At 37.2% G+C, this 24,679-nt stretch overlaps 1 protein-coding gene across 3 annotated transcripts in view; it reads right to left on the reverse strand.

Moving 5' to 3' along the window:
* Window positions 1–24,679, reverse strand: part of SORBS2 (sorbin and SH3 domain containing 2) — a 141,979-nt gene that overhangs the window by 27,390 nt on the left and 89,910 nt on the right. The window contains exons 11-19 of one of the 3 annotated variants that reach the window (XM_048941150.1): window positions 23,060–23,204; window positions 20,570–20,736; window positions 16,076–16,142; window positions 14,974–15,018; window positions 13,581–13,767; window positions 11,586–11,700; window positions 4,962–5,045; window positions 4,054–4,110; window positions 412–464 (exon numbers count right to left, since the gene is read on the reverse strand). In XM_048941150.1, the coding sequence (XP_048797107.1) occupies window positions 412–464; window positions 4,054–4,110; window positions 4,962–5,045; window positions 11,586–11,700; window positions 13,581–13,767; window positions 14,974–15,018; window positions 16,076–16,142; window positions 20,570–20,736; window positions 23,060–23,204 (920 nt within the window). The remainder of the gene's footprint in view (window positions 1–411; window positions 465–4,053; window positions 4,111–4,961; window positions 5,046–11,585; window positions 11,701–13,580; window positions 13,768–14,973; window positions 15,019–16,075; window positions 16,143–20,569; window positions 20,737–23,059; window positions 23,205–24,679) is intronic. The other 2 variants (XM_048941151.1, XM_048941152.1) reach the window with 2 other exon arrangements.

A 24,679-nucleotide genomic window follows, 5' to 3' on the forward strand; every position in this document is an offset into this window, starting at 1 on the left:
TTAAATGATAAGTTGCTGTTAGCACTAGAGTAGAAGTTCAGTGTAAAGATGAGGAAAGGTGATAGAACAGGTGAGGTAACAAGCTTCTGGGAACAGCACAGAACAGCATTGCAAGCAGTAAGAATAAATGAAGGAGTGTTGAAGCTGAGAAGCTCAGGGATGTCACTGGAAAGACCCAGAATACAGCATGGATTACACTGAATGCAAACAGTAAATCCTTGAAAACAAAACTAAGAATTGCACTCGAGCATCAAAATATGAACATCCTCTCCATGTACCTGCCATTATCTTAGGAATCCACAAGGTGAAATTTAATATTTGACTCCTTTCAACATCTGCTGGCTTCAGGTCACAAAGAAAGCCCTTAGACTGTAAAATGTGTACTGAAGTCACACATACTGTATTTCTTACCTGGAAGGCCTGTCCAGGCCTCTGTCTGTTGAAGAGTGATGATATAAGGAAGTCTGTGAAAACAAATACATAAATCTGTTATATGCCTATATATGAAAAAAAGGTGACAATTTCTGCTTACATTTTGGATTATTATGTTTGCTACTCTGTGACATCCTATAAAAACAGACCACAGTGATCAACATACTGTGTGCTCCAGCACAGAGATACTGCGATATTCAGTCAGGCAGTTTCTAAAAAGCATCGCTAGATTTATTTTTGTGTTCTATTTCAGTTATATTTTTGTTTTTAAAGCGCTAAAATAATGATTTAGAGCCATGCTTCTCTATACTGTTTTCAAAAATGGATACACAACACCTGAAATTATCTTTGACTATGAAATATAAAAATCTGAAAATGATTCCTCCTTGTACAAAGCAACATCTGCAAAGCTTCTCCTCCATCTCAATTACTCTCCAGAATTTCACAATCAGTTATAGCCAGAAGCAAAATCTGCTGAAAGACCCTGGATTTTTCTGGCCAATTATTGGCCACCTTACATTGATGGTCAACTATTTTTCCTCTCTGTAGGAGCCTTCTAGACTTATTCTCTAAAAAGGAATTGTTTTTTTTTTAACAGATTTTTCTCCATACCAAAGGATTGCAGAAGTAACACTTGTCACTGTGTAAGCACATGAGAGTGAGTGTGCACAGGACTGTGGAATACAGTCATGCTTTATCAAAACATATTTTTTTTTATTTGCTAAAACCAACCTATTTTTCTTCATGTGAATGCAAAGCTACTTCTTACAAATTTCATCTTCCCAGCAAAACACAGATTTGCTTTATTTTTAAATTTTTTGCCATTGCACTGCTCTTAGGTGATAAACAACCTATGTATGACTTTACTAATACAATCCACTATTAGTTTTTTTATTTTAAAGCGAAGAACAGAAATGGGTAATTGTTCACCAAAGCATTTCGTGTACTGTAACTTAACTCATAAAGTAAGTGGACGTGTAAGTTACAGAGAAGGGGTCCTGTGATACAAAACCTTATGTCTGCTCTAGGATCAAGTGAAGAGTTAATGCACTTTCCCAACAGCAGTGTAAGTAGAAGCCTGTGCTTTGGAGCTGCTTCTGTTACGGAGGTGTGCTGATCATTGTCAAACATTCTCAAACGGGCAATAAACCTGCTGGCATTGCTTATGAAATGATTCCTATTTTATATTTGGAACACGTGTGGGGATAATGAGTGCATTCCTTTTAACTCAGCCCACCTGAACAAAATATCATGATATTTGTTTTTAGAATATATTCAGAAGGAGGTCCTGAGTCTTTTACTGTTCAGTTCATATTTTCAAGCTTTTCTTTAGATGTTCTGAAAGCTGAAAACTGCTTTATGCCAATTTTCAAGTGTCCAGTGTCAAAGTTTTAACAAAACACATCTAAATACAAAATCTGTCTGCAGCAAAACCACAAAAGCCAGCGTTGTCACAGCTGCTGACACCAACAGAGTAACCCCAGTTTTCCGCATGCCGCCACACAGCACAGTGAAGAAGGCTGCACTGCCACACAGAAGGAGCATCTACAAAACACATGTTCTGTCAAATACAAATCTTATTTCAAAGCCGCCTAGCACTATAAGCCTCAACCTCAAACTGCCTGTGAGGCAGTGCAAGCACAGCACTGTCACCGCAGGCCTTCTGTGCAGGTGCCATTCCAGTCAGAGGCAGACCGGGCCATGTGTCACAGGATACAAACCAAACACCTGAGGCAGGGAGAGCTCTCACCCCTTGTAATGACTGCAGGGTCATACAGACCATAACGCAAATCCTGAGGGCAGCATAGCTCCCATTGGCTCCTATGGAAGGCAAGAGGTAAACCACACAACTGAAGCAAAACCACAAAGTGCTTCTTTATCCACAGCACTCCCCAGATTGTATATAGCATGTTAGCAATCAGCCTAAGACAGAAAAAAATGTGTGTTATCCCAAAACAGACTGCTGTGCTGCTACACAGCTTTTCCTTTCCTTCCTTTAAGATATCACAGAATCACAGAATCACCCAGGTTGGAAGGGACCCCAAGGATCATGTAGTTCCAACCCCCAATCCATCACCTCGGATGTAACGTGCTCTTTTTCCCCTTCTTTGATGCAGTCTTTTGAAGATTTTGGAAGACACATACAGAGGCATATATGCTGTACCATATCATACCAATTATTAACACACACATACATTGTTATCTGTAGTGAAGTTTATACCTTCTACCCACTGGTATAACCACACTGATAGAGGGAAAAGGTGAAAGCAAGTAGTGGATATAGTTGCTTATCATTTCCACTGTTGGCAGCTGCCTGACAAAACAAATTAGTGTTAGAAACAACCATAGCAACCTACAAATACAGATTTTACTGAATACTTTGATACAGTTTTACTAAAAGAGGTGAAATATGGATATACAGTTAAGCCAACGTTATAGCTGTTTTCATGCATCAAAGCTTTAATGGTGTCTGAGAATGAAGAAGGTAGGCAAAAGTTAAAAACAACAAACAGGTTTGTTTATATCATGCTTCTAATGTTTTAATGAGTTGTTCCACGATATTTTCTGCAGAAAAAATACTGAATTCACTGTAATTTCCAAACAGGAGTTAAATTTAAAGACCTTTAAATTTTCAAAACAAAAGATGAGTGCCTTTGTAAGTTAAGCAAAGACAAAACCAATTTGCTGAATATTTACTTTACCCAGACTTGCCGAACATGATTATATTCCAAATAATTTTTAATGCTAGGACTCTTACGCTGTCTTCTAATACATAGAGCAGGAAAGGCCTAGAAGTTTATTTTCTCAGAGAACTTGGCCTAAATTTCACAACTGTAAAGTTTTTCCAAGTTTGTAGAGCTTAAAACCAAGTCAGAGTAATCAGCAACACAAGTAACAATTTAAGGTCACAATTTTTGTTCAATTTTTGGAGATTTCAAGGAAGTGAATCACAAATATGACAAAAGCAAAACCACTGTATGAAGTAGAGTTGTTATTGCTGGAGTCACTGACTTTTGCCCTAACACTCTAAAAATGGGAGCAAATAGGAGAAAGAATGAAAGCCTGCATCTCTCCCATTCAGAGTAGGGCAGTGACAGCCTCATATATTTTATTCAGCGGCTGCCAATTCTGCAGTTGCAAATTTACAACAGGATTATAAATTTTCAGTTTCCAGACTTCAGTCAGAAGTACTTAATTGGAGAAGCGATAGCTCAGTCACAAAGGCTTTGACTTGACATATAGAATTTGCAGTCAGATATTTTAATAAAAGATATTATTATGCTGATGTATTAATTGTGTGTGAGAGCAACACACTTGCCCAACTCTGAAGAAGTTGGAATTGGTCAAGATTTAGAGACACATGAGCTGTTGCGAAGTTCTGATTGTTAATCTCTGAGCAGCTTTGGGGATAAGAACTCACAGTTCCTAGGATAATAAGATCAACATCCAAATGCATTAGTGATCTGGAAAAATATGAAGACAAAGACACAGTGATCATGAATTAGAAACTTCTAATAAAAATCAGGAGGAACCCACAAAATTCTAACAAACGGACACAAAGAGCAAGCATGCCAATCCTTCTTCCCAGGAGAATCACCTGAACAAGAATCATTCATTTACCTCATTGGAAACACCGGAAGAACTGTCTTGAACATAGTCCAAAAGCTTTTTAGGTGGCTGCATCATATAAGCAGAAGTGTAGAGATGGAATGGAGGAGAATCAATGGCAGCAAGGAATGAAATGTGGAGAAGGTGACACAGTTAGAAACTAAGTGTTGACAACATCAGGTACAAGAGTGACACACATGGTAGAATGGGAGAAAGAATGTGTTACAGTGTTCGTAATTTTTTAAGCATCTAAGTAATATGTTAGTAACTTTAGGTGGTAAAATTTACAATGGAATGACTGAATCAGTACTAGCTGTATTTAATACTGGTGAGACAGCATAAGGTGTCATAGTTACATTTTTGTGAGATAAGCCTCAACATTCTTCATCTCAGAGGAGGCACTACTCTCAAGTTATCATTATGAGTAAAACTGTTAACATATCGTTTTCAGAAGAATGTGTCTGGACTGTTTCTGCCTACCTATGCGGAGGAATGACAAAACAGCTTCAATGGCTAGATAAAAGGAGATAAAAGGTAATCAGTGATAAATTTGATACACTGGACAACAACTTTTAAAGGAAAGTATGTAGTTTGCTTTCTCTTCTTCTCTCACTGATGTAGCTGCAAGTTCTGCAGTTGGTGTTTGAGCAGGTACAAGAAGGCGGCTGCTTCCCAGGGCATTCTCCTGGAAATCAGAAATTGAACCTAATGCAGTCCTAATGTATAGTCCATATTTAAGTTATTAAAGTCAAAACCCTGGTAAGTTAGGGCTCCACTTAAAAAAAAATGTTATATGCATTAGATGACTGTATTGACCTTTCTCAAAACAGGTCACATTACCTTTACTGGGATATGTTTGCTGAAGTTGGTAATTGTTCAATTCATATAAAAATATTTTTTAATATTCTGTCCTCACTTACCGGACGTCCAAACTCCAGTTCTGAAAAGAACTTATACCAGGGTTCATTTTCTAAATCTATGTCATCTGGGTTTATGCGATCAGGCTGGAGCAGTTGTGAAGGAAAAGGGAAGGAAAAGGCACACACTGAGCGAAGGGCTACAAATGCCGCGTCACTTCAACAATACACATGCAAACACAAAACAAATATAGGGGAAGTAATGGAATAAAATCAAAGAATGAAGATGGTATTTAAGACAGAATATTCTTGTTCAAGAGCTGTCATTAACTGGAAGCTTTAATACTTTCCTTTCCGTTGCTATTCTTCTAATGATTGAAAGACTTTAAGGATTTCAAGATTACTCTTCTTACGCTAAGATGATCTTTGACCACTTCTGTAAACGTGGCTGCAAATACCTTTAATACTACTGAAGATTCTTTGTTAAGAAAATGCTTTAAATGATTTTCAGCTAGGCAACAAAGCACCCATGTGATCGGCAGTAAAGGCATAATTCTATCATTATTGCTTTCAGTCATTCCTTTCAGAAAGCAAGTTAATTCTGGATCTTGCTGTTTTGAAGCAAGCACTGAGCAGAGATGAGCAATATGCATCATGCAAGCACAGCTATATTAAAAAGCCACTTCAGAGTGTTGAATGGAATTTTTATAAATTTTAAATCCTATGGTCAAAAATAGGGAACAAAAGTTGTGCATTCCATAATTTTAGCTTTAGCAGCATTTATAATGTTTTGTCTCCCACAGGCTCATTGATATGAAATGTTTTTGTTGTTTTTTGTTTTGTTTTGGTTTTTTTTCCACAGCAAAATATATTGTTTTCATCTGAAAATTCTCACAGCAAAGGGATAAAGTAGGAATTGAAGTCAGCATTGAGAAAGCTTTTCAGTGAACTGAATAATAATTGACAGAGTTATTCAAGCAGCATGAAAACATGACAGTGCAAAACAGTAGAGCTCCCAATGGGATATTTAATCCACTGCAAACTTGGCTGCCTTAATTATTTTCTAAACAGCTTGAGTTTCTTTGTAGGATCTGCTATATGCTGACCTGCAGTGCAGAATTATAGAGAATCACTGTCTTAAAGATCTGCAAATAAGGAAAAAAAACAAATCTTCTTGTAGAAGATATTTCTGAATTTAAAATTTTGGCTGCAACTCTGAGAACTTAGACACTAAGTGACCTAGGAAAGCATTTCTTAAAAGCTGCAATGGGTCCTATGGAAATGATGTTTCTGGTGATTAAGTATTTAGCACTTTTTCTGCATGAGTCAAACTGTCACCAACATATCAGAGCAACCACATACAGCTATTTCTGTTTTCTGCAAGAGATAACGCTGTGTACTTGACCATTTCAGGTAATAAAACATCTTACAGCACTCTTCTTGCTGCTTTTGATGTTACTTGATCAAGCTGCCAACTTCGCTCTATTAAAAGCTCTACAGCCCTTTTGAACTGCATTGGTGCTTCCGTATCTGTGAGCAATTCAAGCAATAGCTGTTGTTTTATAGATTTAGCTTCACAATGTCCCTTTCAAGTAACGTGACAGCAGTGAATGCCAGCACTGGGGCAGCTCGTCCATGCTCCAAGGAGCAAAGCTGCTCCAGAGTTTTGCCCTTGCACTTCCACCACACACAACCATTATTGAGCACTACTATTGACAGCTAACTGTTTCAACTCAACTATACACACACTAGTCTTTAGTAGTAAAACACCACTGAAATAAGTTTCATGAACAGTTAAGACTTACCATCTTATTAGCAACTATAACTGATTTCCAAACCACATGAATCTCTTCTACAGAGACGAAGACATGAATGCAAACACAATAGATTCAGAACTACAGAAGATCTGAGAGATGAAGGAATTGAGGGAGTTTAGCCTGGAGGACAGGTAGCTGAGGTGAGGCTTCATCATTCTGCAGCTACCTGAAAGGAGGCTGCAGTGAGGATGGTGCTGATCTCTTTTCCCAGGTGACAAGGAATAGGACACTTGGAAGCAGCATAGAGTTGAGACAGGGAGGTCTAGAGGAGATATCAGGAAGGATTTCTTCACAGAAAGAGTGCTCTAATGTGCTCTAGCCACTAATGGGTGTTCACTTCATTGGGATCAGATTTGACTTACTCAGATACAACTCCCATGAGATGTGGGTGGCGTGGTTACCACAGAGCACTACAAATCTTGGGTTACTGACATTATATGCAGGGGCAGCCCGCCTCAGCTTTACGACCACACAAGAAATTGACCATTAAACGCTTTAAAATGGAGAGAGTAACTGGCTCCCCTTTTATCTTCAACTACTCTTGCTATTAGTTGAAAGCTTACGCGGAAAAATTCTGCTTGTAAGAAAATAGTGTATTTTAATGCAGTTTCTGAGTTTTCAAGTTCTCACTCTGTAGCAGTGTGCCAATGCAGAGATAGCATAAGGGAATGTGTGGAGTTAACTCCATACACACAGCTCCTAACTTTATTTACAGACTGAACCGCAGAGGGCAGCAAACAAAAGAGAAGAGCTTTAGAGTTCATAACTCCACTACTGCTTGCTGGCTGCAGGAGGACGCTGCACTCCCTGTGCTACCACGATCAATACTCTCAGGCAATTGATTTCAATTGGCTTCAAGTCAGTTTTGCTGAAGGACTGCTTTCTATTATCTATCCTCCTGACAGAGTTGAAATGAACAAATCATTTGAACTTACACTGATTTTGGCTAGGGCTTAGAAAGTAACTCTCAGTCTGCTGGGACTGAGGGCAAAAGCAGTAAGAATTCTTTTTTCTATGACTTGTCAGTCAAACCAAGTCATGCTTCTATATTCTAACCTAGAATTCAATAGGAAATTCTTTGTACTGGACAGACATATTAAAAAACAAAACAAAACAAAAAAATCACCTAGAATTGAAATGGAACTCCACAGTTTTAACTGAATAGCACAAATATATCTCTATGCTTTGAGCAGACACTGATGGAAGTAAATGCATTTATTGCCAATTTTACAGCCTTTATAGCCCTTCTTTCTGCCTCACTTCACTGAAGAAAAAGAGAAATGTACAAATAGTTGTGTGAAGGTGTTATTTGACAAATACAAGGCTGAAACTAGTGAAGAATAAATATTTAACTTCACATTCATATGAGTAAGATTAAATTATTATGCTACAATTAACTCATTTACTGGAAGAAAATACACATTTTAGGAAACAAATCCATGGCTTGGATACTATTAATGAAAACAAGAAGCATTTTATTGAATCGCAGATGTTAGAGATGGAAACATACATGAGAACTTATGTAGCACCTTACCAGTACAGTGCTGTGTTATTAGAAGAAATAGTAATGTTTTATGGGAGAAGAAGGAACTGCCATTGCATTCAACAGGCTAAGGTAATCTTTAAAAATAAAAAAAGCTGTTGTCTTTATTTATTTATTTTTTAGTTAATAGGGTTGAATTTTTTATTTTCTACACCATAAGTCCCTTGTTTTTGTAGATGTTTTAAGCTCTAACATGTTCAACATAATAAAAAAAAACCATCAATTTCCTGCTTAATGACAGCAGGCTGCAATGTGATACTACAGCTTGAAATTAGAGTCATCTTTTCATGTCCATAGCAAACATAACCATCACTCTCTAACAGATCTATTCATTTAATGCTTATTACTAGGCCATTTATTTTAGACTTATTAGTTTTCATGTTCTTTTCTTCTACTGGATGAATAATCGGAGAATTATATTTACCATTAAATATTAGTCTTATACAGAATCTCATTTTATTATATTATTCCATTCTAAATTAATCACAGCTGTAATATCTGCCTCAGTAATGGGAAACCTAATCTTTCACCTTAATCTGCCCTATATGAAAGATAGTTATACATATTGCTTTATTTATTGCAGAGCAGTTCACAACATAGATGCAATGCAGATATGGAAAATATTTAATTTCAGCAAAAAATTTTTAAGAGTAAGAATTGGAATGTTGAAGTATCTGAAGATTTTTGGTTTTTGGGTTTGTTTTTTTTTTTGGTAAAAGAGCAAGAGTTTTTAATTCAGATGTTACAAATGTCCAACTTTGCAACTGTATCTATCTTTATCTTCCCTATTTTGTGTAATATTTTAATAAAATAGGAATAATTTCATAGACATTAAGAATCAAAATACTTAGAGATGATGAAAATGAAAGACCTAACTCATGCAGTACTAACACAGATGAGGATTTGGAATGTTCACCTGAATCTGGAACTAATACAATAATCTCACATGTCAGCTTTTCCTAGCACAGAAAAATCCTTTGGCCTACTCTGCTGATCATCTTTTCATGAGTCAGGAGTTGTATTTTCCATATCTGATTTAAGGAACACCAGAAAAACAAATGCTTCAATGAAATCACTTCCAGAGCAGTGATAGCTTGCTCTACTTCAAGTGTTTTTTTTAAAATCAGTTAATAGCTACACTACTGTCAGCATTATTTTCATGTCTTGTATTCTGCAGTAACTCCCATTTTCCAGGCTTTCACAATTCTGAATCACACATAAACAAAGAATCTCTCAGTTCTGTCCATGAATATTATTCCCTCAATTTTTTAGCTTTATTCTACAAGGAGACATTTCCTTAAATTCACAATGGCTACTAAGCTTCAGATGGCAAAGTCTGATTTTTTCTCGGCTGAAGCAAATAAGCAAGGCTTTTCTGCATGAAAATATTACAAGCTTTAAATACTTTAAAGCTCAAAATCCAACTTGTTGATTGAGACACCAAAAATGCACAAGTGTTTAAAAAAAAAAAAAAAAAGCACCAGAAACAGTCAGCAAAGCCTGCTTTTGTGTCATTTCATTACTTCCTCAAAACTGAAAAATTGTATCTATGATTGCGTTGATCAGCACTGCATTTCTTACATGAACTTTTTTTTTTCATGCTACATTGGCAGAAAATATAGTTTACTATAAAAGTACAACCATTCTTGAATCATTCTGAAATATTCTTATTTTAAACTTTAGCTTGCTAAAATTCTTTGGCATTGGCAAAGTTGGCAGGTGGCCTCAGTGTACAGTGCTGCTTGAGTGCAACTTAACAATAAATTCTAAATCCCATGTAATTAGTTTGATTAATTAACAGCCCACATAGAAATGTCAACATCTTCTACAAAAAATTGCACTGGTTCTGCAAGAGCTGAATTTCACAGAAACACACCTATAAAAGTTTAAAATTTAAAAAAAAGTTTAGTAAAAAAAAGTTTAAAATTAAAAAAAGTTTAAAACACACCTAAAAAGTTATACTCCCACAAAAACATGAGGGAAAGGTTCTTAGTACAGGCTGTTTCACACTGTTGAAGTATCATGTATTCTGGAATTAAATTATTTGAATAATTTACGTTATATTAGAGAATTATATTAGAGAAACAAATCCTACGAACAAGCATGCAATGCAACCATGTACAAGCAAATAATAACCCTGTATCCATTATTTAAGATCTTTGGAAAATGGATCCCCTCAGCTGTTCCAATCTCAAGGTAAAAGCCCAAAAAACAAAATACTGCCATCATAACATGTCTATTTTCCTAAAATAATGAAGTATTGAGATAGCACAAAAGAAAATTAGACTGGCTGGGCAAATGCGTCCTTTTGCATACATCAATCTTAGCTTTATCAGATATGCTTATAAATAATCCCACAACTTCAATAATTATTCAGAAAGCAGGAATAAGGACTTCAAATTACATGTTCACAGACATTCAGTACTCATGAGTAATTGAGACTGGAAAGACCCTTCAGAGGTCACCCAGTCCAACCTCCTGCTGGAAGCAGGTCTAACCAGATCATGTTGCTCAGAACTGTGTCCAGGTGACTCTTGAAAACCTCCAGAAACTGAGGTTCCACAGCCTGTCTGGGCTATCTTTACCAGTATTTGACTAGAATCTGCTTAGGCATAACCTTAGCCACACCTTGAAAATGCAAATAATTTATTTTTATGCATTAGTTAATTAGAAAACATATAGAACCACAGAACCATAGAATTGTTTAAGTTTGAAGACACCTCTAGTGGTCATCTGGTCCAACTCTCCTGCAATGAACAGGAATACCTACAAGTAGATCAGGATGCTCAGAGCCCTGTCCTGCCTGACCCTGAATGTCTCCAGGGATGTTGGCATCCACCCCCTTTCTGGGCAACCTGTTCTGGTGCCACACCATCCTTATTGTAAACAACTTTTTCCTTACATCCAATATAAATCTCCCCTGTTTTAGTTTGAAACTATTTCCCCTTGTGCTATCACAGACCCTGCAGAAGAGTCTGTCCCCATATGTGTTGTTATTACGTCTGAAAATGAGAGCTGGGTATGTATGCCAGCCAATTAGAAAAAGCAGCTTCCATTAATTCACAGTTCTACCCGTCATCCATTTCATTTGCACACTGGTCCTTTGAGTTCTTGGAAATACCAGATTTTAAGTTTAGCAAATAAAGCAAACATATTTTCAGAAAATCAGGAAACAGCAATGAGAAATTGCTGTAAAATTATATTTGAAAAAGACTTTTGATATTAATCTGAGCAGTTATAGTCACTAATAAACAATAGAAAGATGACATTTCACCAAATTTCTTACTATGTATCACAGCTTATCACTGTTTCATTTATGCCTCTTACCGGCCTTTCGTGTTCAAGGATTGATGACTTTCCTGGCTCATACTCAAAAATGCTTCTTGGTTCTGAGCGGAACTTGCGAGTATCTACTTTTCTGTCAGGGGGATCCCAGTCATTTCTAAATAATAAATAAGAGCAGTTGAGTTCACTGACCATCAACCCCTTCTGCTTTACAGCACAATGGGAGATGCACACAAAACCAAGTGAATTTCAGCACGGTTTCACTTTCCAGCTTTCAGCTCTGAAATGTCTGGACTAGCGCCCCATCTTCACTTGCTTACAGCAGGTATATGTAGTGCAGTAGGAAAAGCATAGTTATGTCTAGCCTATGGGATTGTTCATCCTTTTGTTTTAATGGTAAAACAACTTGAAAACTATTCTGAAATACTGTGAGAAAATACCACAGTATGCCTTCTCAAACTGCAAATATACTATATGCTTATGCAGAACTCACTATTTGCTACACTACATAACGTACATAATGGTAGATATTTTTATCATTGCACAATATGACAGTCCGTATTGAAAAGTAACAGAATTTTCCAAGAAAAAAATAAAATTTAACTTTACTATTACTACTGTGTTTTTTTTTGTTTTTTTTTTTTTTCCAGTCATTTATCATGTTGTCTTAATAGCTACCTGCACATTTTGGAGAGATATTTAGGTAGTTCCTATCACAATCAGTTCCTATCACTTCTCATGGCATTTTTGTAGTCACTACCCATATTGCATTTGGAATAATTTTTGCTCTGGGGCAAATGATCCATTTGTAACTCTCAGAACGGAGGAAGGAAAAAAGAAATCCCATATGTATGCCTGCATTTACAGTAAGAAATCATATGCTCTGATTAAATTCTGTCAAGCTTTCTGCTGTGACTTAGCTTGATGTGGCCTGATCTAATAAGGCACATCACATGCCTTAAAAAAGTGCGTGGGGTTGCTTTTGTTTACAGTGCAATTTCTGGAAAACAGATCATCTGTTTATAAATTCCCTACCTTCCAAGGGTAGTAGTTCCATATGGCTCTTTACCATGCATGTTCACTGGGGAAAAACTACAGTTCCAGAACAGAAAACGTTGTCTTTTTCAGAACAGGAAAATGGAAATCAAGTTGCATTATATTTCAAGTCACTTCGAAGAAAAAAGGACGCCACTGAAATTCTGGTTCACACTCAATTCACTTTCATTTACAATGTCTAGCCTTTAATCCCTTATAGGCTATATTTTTGAGCCCAACTCTTACTGGGAAACATATCTTGGCTCCCAGCTATAAAACCGTGATACATTTAGACCTAAGCCTCTTATGTGAGATTTTAAATGCTCATACTTTTTAGGCAATTAAAGAAAGTCCCAGTGGCACAAAAAGATTGATGAGCTATAGCTGTCAGCAGCAGGCAAAGCATAACTAACGTGTTTGGCATCCCTTGGCCTCGAGACCTTAGATTTCCAATGCCTGTCTTATCATGTAGGAGATTTAAAAAGGAGCTGAACATCCAAATTAAGTGCTGAAGCAGTTATTTTCAAGCTTGACAAAAGGAATTGTAACAGGCCTCAGCTTCTGTGACCAAGGCATTTGGCCTAGCACAGGATGATGACTCACAGAACCTCAGAGATCAAGGCTAAGCAGATGTACATTTTAGAGTTTTGCTAACAAAAACCTGTGCTTCTGTATGCCTTGCTAGCAAGATTCAAACCCCTTGGCCTTTGGGAGGCAGTCCATCACTAGGCTCTATCCTCTGCTCTTGGAAACCTGTCTTCAGCAACAGGAGTCGTCAAAATCAAGAAAATCACTCAGCAATATGATTTTCATCTGTTGGGTTACCTTTTGAATTGCCACTACCTGCCAATTTTACAAAAAGCTATAACCCACAGCCTTAATTTTTAGCCCTTACTGTCACGTCGTGTTCTGTATCTGCTATTTTTTTCCTTCACCGCTATCTGGAAATTGGATTAATGTGCGTACATACCAACAAGAGCTTTTGAAAACACAGCAACTTACTTTTCTGGTATAGACCTCTCCCGCAGACGATGCGGAGGGACTGGGGGTGGCACATGTGGGGGTGGTAAAGGAGATGAGACCTTAAAGGCATCGGAGCTGCTGTCAGAAGCACTTTTAGACAACGGTCTGTATGTCTGTGTCTTTGCAGCTGGGTGTGCCTGAGCAGAGAAGGATGGACTGTAGCCACCTAATATAAAGCAAAAACAGAAATAGTCCCAATGTGAGAAAGAACTGGAATAAAATAAAGCACGGAATGCTACAAGAATCCACAGTTTATAAAGCTGCAAGGTTGGGAAAATGTGCAAACATTTTTGTAATATATATATGTATTTTTTATTTTTAAAAGTATATAGCTAGGAATTAAGTAATCCATGGTAATGCTTTTCAAATATTTGTATAAAACTACAATCACACAAAAGAACTACAGTAAAGGTGAAAGAAAGTAATGATTACTTGTTTTTGAGGGGGAGGGAGAAGTTAATGGCTGTATGTATCTATCAGGGCTGTTAATGACAACCTGTTATTAACCTCAGGGCTCATCCTTGGTCTCTGTCTTTGTACATCCAGATTGAGGAGGACAGGTAGGAAATGCACAATCATTACATAGTCTGAGTAATTACTGTTAGTTTGGAACAACTGTACAGTCAAATATCTTGCATAGGATCATAGGTATACATGATCATGAACAACTTGCACACACAAATACTCTCCATATTACACAAAAAGACTGTGTGAGAGCGCACACAATGCAAAACAAACACAGAAATGGAAGTACTATGAATAGCATTTTTTGACAAGGCACTTTGGTTTTCTGCAGATAGTGTATTCACACTTCCAATTTTGGTTCTATTAAGTAATTTTACCACATAGCTATCATCTTCTGAAAGACATAGGAATTATATATCTATTACATATGTCTTTCTTGTGGTTAAACAGCACCAGCACCAGTGCCTATAGTAAGAATGAATGAAAAGAGAAGCATCTTTATTAGGCACTCAGGGTATATTTTAAGACTTTTTGTCTTCCTATATATGTAATTAGTATCTGTACTTTCACACAGTAGGTCTCTCCTCATTTTGATTAGGAAAGGCTGTGTTGCTTACATTCACAAGTGAAAATAAATGCAGTGTAATCAGAAACTACAGTATTACAATGTATCCCATCTGCAGTAATAGAGGCCCACAGCTGTAATACATCAGCAAGAATGAAAACAAAATTAAACTTAGTTTCATTTGGGAAAAAAGGCCTGAAAAAAACACCAACTGAGATCAAGCATGACAATAAAAAGATGACAAAAAGTGTTTATTAAAAAAGCAAGCACAAATAGTTAATTACTCCTGTTACTTGCTGACATAACAAAAGAGCTGTTTGGAAGTGAGGAAATAACTCCTACCAGTACTGTATGAATATGCAGTATTATACATGTCTGTGTCGTCATCTACAAAAAGAAATATACATGTTACAGTAATGCAGTATGTGCTCGTTTATCACAGCAGCACAGCTTTCTTTTTGGAAATACAAACAGGCAATCAAGCGCTGTACTACTTTTCCTCATCTCTCGTGGGTGTTTTCTGAATTCTTTTTTTTCCCATTACACTTACCATAAGATATTTTTGCCATTTTATTAGCAAAATGTACCTTCTTGTCATGACACCTGTATTGCATCCTACTGGCTAGCACGAAATGTTAAGTTACAGCTGTTTATCCGCTCTTCTCCCATCTCTACCTCTACCGAGAGCTTTGCTCTCCTCTTATTAGATACTACTGAATCTTCCTACCATGAAAATCAAACTCAAATATTTACCACGTGACTAGTGTTCAGGACAGATCTAAAAAGCCATAATTGTCTTGCTTACATTTCTTATTTTCCCACTAACAATCTGTTTGACCATGCTAAATACGAGTCCTACCTCAGCAGAATAAGGTCTCTTTCCTTCGTGAGGGAAAATGAGCATGACTGTAGTTTATGCTGTTCCTTGGTGACAATCATGATAAAAGAAGTTAACTCTAAAGCTATAAATATCACCAAAGCTCTGTTTCAGCAAAACAAATAACACATTATATGGAAAAAATGCAATTCAAACAGAAAATGTATCCTCAAAACAGCCTGCATTGTTCTAACATGCAAACTGTCCAAAAATAAGGTGGTATGGCAAGGGACTTCCAGTGGCCAATTTCTCATCCCTCACACCAGAGATGAGGATTGCTTCACTGAGTTCCATAATGACACAGAATCACATTGGTTCCATGCTTACTTTGCTCACTTTAATATTTTTTTTTTATTTTTAGTAAAACAAAATAAACCCAATGTAAGTAGACAGCCTCTAGCTGTCTCTCCGCATCAGAATCTACCATCCAGTTCAGCCTTTTAATTTGATTCATTGTCTCACACTTGGTGAACATTTGCATTTTCATATGGCAGCTAATCAAAATGCAGAAAAGAGTGCTTTTTAATACCACTGACAAGTACACAGCTAAGACAACAGCATACTTACCAGGCTTATGTACCATATGGATTTGCTTGAACATTGTCTTGTACCAATCCTTTGGCCTGTCAACTGTCTAAATAAAATATAGTTTTAAACAATTAACAAGGAATTAAAAATAATGAAGAAATAAAAATATCTATGTGGACAGATAAGACATTTAATGTTATTCTGGACATAGATTTAGATTTATCCTTCTTTGTCCCCTATTCAGTATAATCATTTTCATCTACTTCAAGTGGTGCATTTTTCCATCTCATCTAGGAATCCCTGTAACAAATTCTGGAAGGCATTTAAATTGACTCAGTTTGGGACTTCAATCTTGGAGAATACAATGCTTAGGAACACTGGAAGTGATGCCAGATCAAGAGTTATCTTCTTAGAGCCCTATATTTGACAAAGATGAATGCTGGGTACTACACAGGAAATACATACAACTTGCCAATTACCAGTTTGTAAGAAGGGCTTCTTTTGAACTCCTAGCTATTTTCAACATACATTATCTTCAAAACTTATTTATTAAATAGTGCATATCTACTTTGGAATACAACCGAGAAAAGAATTAAGGCAAAAATTATGTTTGGTAAACAAACAGCATTTATGCAGTTTTTAATTTCCCTTTCCAGGCAACTTATTCTTCTATTTCAAGAAGTGATAAAGAAGTGAACACAGCGTACCTTTTAATATCACTCATTAAATTGCACTTGTATTTTTTACAGAAAACTACAGTCTCATATTTTCTAGTCTCTCCTGATGCTAACTTTTGCTTGTTTCTACTTATTTTATCCCTTACTCTTTTGTATTTCCTATTTTTGTCTTAACTTGCTTTGAGACACCATTTCAGAAAAGGAAGTAACAAAAAAGGCAAACACTTTTTTAGTATTATTCTCTTTGATCATGAATCTTTACATGCTCCATAGAGATCAGAAAAGCAAAATGTTTAATGAATGTAATGAATCACACTTTTGCCTTAAATGCTTTATAAAGTTACTGTACATAATTAAACAGTTAACTTTGGTGAACTATGCAGAAAACAATCACTTGTTTGAAGAATGAACATCAGTTCTCATGAAATTGCTGCTTGATGATACTCCTCATCAGTACAGCTCTGCAGTGATCCATGCTGCCACAACTGCCTCTGTGTATTGGGCCAAGAAGGGTTTTCAAAAGAGCTTGAATCAGTGGCAGGGGAATAGACAGGAAACAATGCAAAAGTACTACTATTGTGACCCTGCTGTTTGTCAAGAGACAAAGATGAACTGATATCTCTTTGCCAGGCCTTCCTAATTTGTCAGGTGCTCCACACGTTTACAGGAGGTTCCACACAGAGAGTAGGTGTGGAGAAGCTGACATGTAAGCACAGAAGCAGCTCTTCCAATACCTTTTTGTATGTTTGATCTTTTCAATCCCATCATCCCCACCCCATCCCAGACTCTGAGGTTCACAGCATCAGCCAATGATTTGGCTTTATGTTGTTTATGCTTATGCCAGGACTAGTTGAGGAACTGAATAAATTAGTTTTAAATTACACAATCTCACTTTATATTCTCTAATTGCCCATGCCAACCCTTGTTTGAGGAATTAGCAGTATTCATAGCCACCGAGTCACTCAGATGCATACAATTGTTGCAATTAAAGGTTGGGAACATGTTATCACCACATGTGAGTGAACAATCAGCCAAATAGCTGATTGTGAAATGAGGAGGACCTAAGAGGTGTCTGCAATTGGTACACAGAAGACTCCATAATCACTTCAGTATTCAAATAATCCATCAGGAAGTATATGATTAAAGGAGGCACTTATGACTTTCAGTGGACCTTCTGAGTGGGGCACTTCTTTTTCCTAGCTGACACGCTACATCAGTAAGTACAGACAAAATATATGATTGGACTTCATTTTTTTCATTCTATTCAATAGAGGTCTTCTCAGCATACGGATTAATTTTGGAAGAAATGAAGCCAATTATTTTTTTATAGTCTCTAACAGTGCAGTCATATTGCTTTCCAAGATTTTTTCCCCCCTTTTCTTCCCCTTTCCTAGATCCTGTCAGTGGTAAAGTCTAGTGCTGCCATTTGACTGAAAACTTTTTTGCCCTCTTTTCCAAAGACTTCATTGTTAATGCCTTGGAATGTCATCACCTTTGGGGCAGGGCTTGGCACAGAGGTAGAACTCAACAAGCTGAGTTTTCAGGCTTCAGGTTTTTTGTACTTGCTGGAGCTGACAGGAGCTACAGTAGTGCAGAGGTAACATCCTACCATGGGATAGGAGAGCTGTACAGCAACCCTTCCCTTTTCAGAACCTTTGGACCAAAGGTTTGCAGGAATATAAAGTGAAGAGAGCATCTCTGCTTTCCTTGGCTAAGCAGCTGTCACTAACCATCTTCCAAGAGGAAATACGGACTTGCAGGAAACCAGCACAATGAAATCTGGAATACAGACACTCCAAGATCCTTATTTACAAGCTTCCTTTTTGCTTCTAACAGTAGCACAGTATTTGGGAATACAATACATATGTTATCTATCACCTCTGAATCTCCATTTACTGCTTTTTATATAGAATATGGCTGTTTTCATACAGATGGAAAAATGAGAAACTTTTAAACACTGGGTGCAACCATAAGTTCAATGAATTTGAAACCTTTTTTTCCTTCTGCTGGTGTAAGTCTGAACCTTCTGAGAGAAGATTCCTGTTTGGACTGACTACTGACATCGGAGAGAAAACAGGTGCTCCACACTACCTTCTGCTCCTGGGAAGTGCAGTTAGAGCACTTTTGCATATTTCTGCACAGTGCTGCACTTCTGTGAGATGTCAAAGTGCAGCATATTTGAGTCTTTTGCTGACAACTCTATTGCCTTTGTTCTCACATGACTGGAGTACACTGTGTTCAAATATATCTGTATACATTTAAAATGTAATCTCAAATCAATATGCTGAAAACTGAAAACTGCCTCACTTCCAGCTAGGTCTTAAAGAAGCAAAGTAAGGAGACAAAGTGGCATACGAGGCAGACGCACTCACACAAGCTGGCATAATCTTTTAACTCACATCTCATCATCAGAATCAGCTCTACAATTCAAAGCTTAAAAAGACGCAAGACATTTTTAAATTGAAACAATCAAAATTGAAGAGCAAATCCAGCTGAGAAATGCCATAATTCAAATCACATTATATTTTCAGGAGAGTATCTCAGAGAAGCAGACCAATCTGAAAGTTAAATATAGGATGGCAGATTGCCAACTCTGTTAAGCATACTTGAGGGGGATTTCTGTTATACCCTTATATAACTAATATTCACGCTATTAGACCGATCTGCTATTTAAAAAAAAGGACAAAAATAATAACTTTTTCCCATGCACAACAAAGGGACATTCTTAGTTAAAGAAGGGGTAGGAACCTAGAGCATTAATGCAAAGAAATTGATTCATTTTTTAAACCTTGATTGTATTCCTTTCTATGTCAAAAATAAAGAAATGCCAGTTTCCCCCCATTCTTAACAAAATTGTCCCCATCTTACCACTCATTCTGAATTTCTCCTATTGCTTTTTTCCATCAGTTCTTGCTCTTCCCCCTAATTTTTCAATCCACTGAAGCAATTCCTGGCGATTACAACACAGCCCCATAAGTCAGCACTGGCAGAGAGGATACATCCAATGGCTGCTACATCCTTGCACCTCACAAAGACTTCACCTGCAAGGGCTCTGCTGCCTTCATCCCGGCTCCCACTCTTCTTTCTCTCCGTCTAGCACAGCACTGCTTCCAGCAGGGAAGGCCAGTAAGCACTTCCTCTACAGACCCAGCACAGCTGCCACTGTGCTCTCTGGACCAGCCAGAAGAGGCTGCCCTGACAGCAGAATGGAAAGAATGCTTCAGCAGAGAGAAAACAAACCTTCTCAGTCTGACATCCTGGGCGACTCTAGCCAGGGACTAGTGGCAGATGATAGGAACTGAGCTAGTCTCAATGAAGGGGTCTCAAGCTAGTCTCAATGAATTCTACTCTATTCGCCTACATGTCATCCAGGGGCATAGAGATCATGTTTTGCATGTGTGCAAAAATACAACTTTCTTAGATTACTGACCAAATGAAACTACATTATACTGATCAAGTAAAAACCACTGCTCCTCAGAATGCAGGAGTGTGAGATTTATACGTTGTACATACACAGATACACGTGTATACTTGTACACATGCATAAATACAGTACGTATACACTTTATTTTACTAATAACAAAGCAAACACAATTATTTCACATCTCCAGAAGGGAATACAAGAGAAGAGAGACAAAATTTTGATTAGTTCTAATTAAACCAGAAACATCAAGTTGCCCAATTACGTTCCCATCAGCATTCTCTTTTTCTGTCAACGCACAATATTATATTCATGAGCTGCCTGATTGCGCACACAGTATTCCACATTATATAAGAGTAGAAGAATGTGAAAAACCCATTACCAACAATCAATTCATTGTATGAGTTCATACGCAGATTCCCCAGAATTTCCTACCGTTCTAATTGCTGTAGGGATTCCAGATTCATCCACTGGGCCAATCCCTGCATAATGTGGAGCTTTAATGACTGTAATTTTTTTTTCTTCCTCTAAGGATTTACAGATTGGTATTGTACTGGTGGTGGTGCTGCTGCCAACATGTTGCGAGTATGTCTCTGTGGACTCTGTAAAGATAACATGAGAGGATAATGTATAACAACACAATAATCATTCTGGGCAATTGTAACACACTGCCCAATTTCACTGTGGTTTGCAAAGATGGATAATAATTTTGAGAAACATATTCATATGTAACACTTCATAAGTCCTGGGGCTGAACCATAATCTTATTTATGGCAATCTAGGTCAGATTTTGGTAGATTAGATTGCAGTCACTTTTTTTTTTGCTGCAACTTGCTTGGGAAAAAAAAAAAAAAGAAAAAAAAAGAAAAAAGAAAAAACCCACAAACCTAGCAAAATATACTGAGAAATAATAGGAGTAAAACCTTATTGCTGTAAAACGAAATTCCATCTTATCTATCCATCCTTTGAAATAATGACAGAATTTCAAACTTCCCCTTCACAAAATTTAGCAGAATATATAATAATACATATACAGAAAATTACCATTCTGTCAGCACAGCATCAGATTTCAAACAGATCTCCAGAACAATCTATGTAATATGTGTTTAGAAACAAAGATTAAAAAAAAAAAAAAAAAAAAAAAAAAAGCAAATTTCTGTGTGTAATTTTCACCCTTCAGGTTACATTGGTCTGTTTAAATATCACTTTACATCATCCAGAGAATTGGCACTCAGCACTCAGAGCAACCTGATGATGCACTCATTTTCAGTGAACCTGCAGACTGCTGTGGTTCATGGTCATTGGCAATATTCCTAGCTCTCTCCCCCAAAACCTTCCTTGAAAATTAAATAATGTGTCACTATTACATCTCTCTATAAAATCCAGAGAGAGCAATTCATTTAATAAAAAACAAAACAAACCAAAACCAAAGAAACCCCACCCATCTCACTGCTGGGGTGGATCACATGACAATTGTTGCTGCATGTAGGAAGAGCCCTGCTCCTACAGGCAGTATGTTTCAGTAAATCAGAGAGCTGCTATGACAAAGTGAGGTTTTTTGTACTGTGCAAGCACAGGTGCAGCGCCTGCAAGACATGTCTACTGCAGGGTAAATGAATGGCAGGAATACAAATAAACATTCTGACACTGCTGGTGAAGATTATGATTTAACATGATTATCCTTAAGCAAAATAGTTGAATTGTAATATAAATCAGTGAAAGAAGCTCTGGTGACTGAAAGTGCTAATTTTAATTTGAATGTTTTGCCCATTGCTACTGCTGAGATTTGGCACGACTGCTTCAGCTGTTTACTCAAGTCTGAAGTCCTGCAAATAATCCAGTGCTACACATATATGGCGAGGGGCAACTCTACGTGGCACATGTCTAAATATTTGGGCCTTTTTCCCAAAATGCACAATGCTAAATTTAGAAAACATTTGGTATTTGATCCCTCATTCTTTGTAGATGGCCTCAAACTAAGGCCATCAGTGGGATTTTACGTGAGCAAGGAGAATGAAATCAGATTGTTACTGTGGAAAACAAAACTTAAGCATCATACAAGAGTAAAAATCATGGGAAAACACATACCTGGTATATCCAAAACAATATCAACATACTTTAAGTTCAACAAACTGTAAGCAATCAAAGGACATAGCACTTGAGTAAATGGAATAAACCCATGTGTGCAGTTTTTTGCATCTATCACTAAGACCTGGATAGCAGCATTTCTCTAAGTTGTAAGTCTCAGTGCCAGAAGTGCCACCTAATTTCTCTGCATGCACAACAAAAAAGTAAACTCCTGGATCGTAATCAGATTGTTTTACATGTATACTCTTATCTGAATCTGCAAACTCTGGCAGAAAAAGAAGCAAGAAAATGATCGTACTGGCAAAACTAGATTATACTGTCAAAGCTCCTTTGTGAGGCTAATCATGCAAGTATTTAAGGGAAAAAAACAACAACTCAACAATGACCTACAAAAGTACATAAGTAAATTATAAATTGAGATGGCTTGAGGTGTTTAAAAGCTCAGGGGCCCCCCTTTGTTGGCATTATTTCAATTGAAGCTTGTAGAGGTTGTGAGGGGAAGCAATGCACAAAACTGGTCTTTAGTTTCTTAAAGAGAGCAAAAGGAAACAGGCTCTGCAGGTTGAGCTGTTTCTACATATGCTCCCTTTTCCTCAGGAAAGCAAGTGGGAAAGTGGCAAGAGGTCACTCTCATAAACATAAGGACGAGTAATAAAACTTAAAAGTAACTCCAGTTCAGGAACTATTACATGTAAAAGTAAATTCTATTATCTTTTGCATTTACTTCCTAAGGAGATGAATAGACAATACCTGCATTATGGATGTGATGCCCTTTGCCATTGTTTGCAATTTTGGCCACATAAATTGGAATATGTTGTGTAATGTATAAAGGCTTACCCATCATCCTGCCATGCTGCATGATAACAAGGTTGGAATTGAGAGAAGCTGGTGGAGAGTAAGCGGAAGAAGGGGAAAAAGGCCTTTGAAAGTGACTCACTGGGCTGGCAGCAGTGCCAGAGTTCCCATTCACTGTGATCTGAGCCTGAGAGAGACAAAACAATATCCCATTAAATGACACACAAAGCCCTCTGAATGCCATCCCAAACAAAAAGTAATGTAAGACTGTCATCCACGCAAAACAATTACCACTTGTCAGGTATCATTATGGCATCTGCATTCTCTGAAATACAAAACACATCACCTGTGGAGCAGAACGCGTTCCTTTTATATACCTTGTATACATACACACCTTGCACCTCCCCCCTTTGCTCCTTGTATGTGCAGCCTGTGAAGCATGATGATGGGAGGTGGCAGATGGGGCAGAGTCTAGGCAATAAAACTGAACTGCACAAACAAGATCAGACGTCAGTATAAAATGGAGATGGCAATAAAAATTCCTCTCATCACGTGACAAAGGCTGCCTGCTGTAGATCACTCACTCCAAAAAACACGGAATCATAGAATCATAGAATTGCTCAGGTCGGAAAAGACCTTAAAGAACATCAAAGTCCAACCATGACCTAACCATACTACCCTAACTAACAATCCTCCACTAAATAATGTCCCTGAGCACCACATCCAAATGGTTTTTAAACACCTCCCTGGGGAGCCTATTCCAGTGCTTAACAACCCTTTCTGTAAAGAAGTTTTTCCTGATGTCCAACCTAAACTTACCCTGGCACAACTTGAGGAGTAATAATGTTCCCATGATCCACATGCACCACCACTATTGATATTAATGATACTTCTGAGCAGGCTGAATGGAAAAGTCTTATTACGAGTAGCTAAATTGAGTGAGCCATAGCTTCATTAAAAAAATAGTTTGGAATCCCTGCACCTGGGCTGTAATACTTCTATGGGGAGCATTGAAGGAATCAGACCAGAGATACCAAGAAAGCATATGGAGTGAAATAAGAGAGGGAAGCTTTCTATCACATCTCTTCAAGTACATCTCTGTTTTAAATCTTAACAAAATCATGAGTGCTATAACCTGCTCAGTTTAATTTAACTAAAGAGAAGATCAAAAACAACATAAGCATTCAAAGTGAGGCTCTTTGAACACTGTAAATGTAAAACAGGAGACTATTTGAAGCTGCAAAGCGTGAGTAAATCTCATATTAAAAGACATATTATTATTGCATTTAAAAATGAAATGGTTCATGACCTCTTGTATAGATGCATGTTTTGGAGACTAGTAATTTGAATTTTTCAAACATCTCAGCCCCCGGTAGATAGTTGAGTGAAACCAAATTACTTTCTGTAAAAGTATCATGAAAACACAATGTACAGAAGTAGCTGATGGACATCAGTCACAAGTGCAAATGTGGAATGTCCAAATATGACATTTCTGAATTTGGTTTTAGAGAGGATAGCAGCTCAAATAGTATAATTTCTTAGTTCTTAATGACGTTCCTTTTAAAGAAAGTTTCCATTGTGGTCACTACTGAATTTATATATCTGAAGCATCTTGCACTGCTGGGAAAGTTCATTATAGGTCTATTTTGAGAAGTTTCAACT

The sequence above is a fragment of the Lagopus muta genome, chromosome 4 (assembly GCF_023343835.1).
Source record: "Lagopus muta isolate bLagMut1 chromosome 4, bLagMut1 primary, whole genome shotgun sequence".
In the NCBI taxonomy this organism is placed as follows: domain Eukaryota; kingdom Metazoa; phylum Chordata; class Aves; order Galliformes; family Phasianidae; genus Lagopus; species Lagopus muta.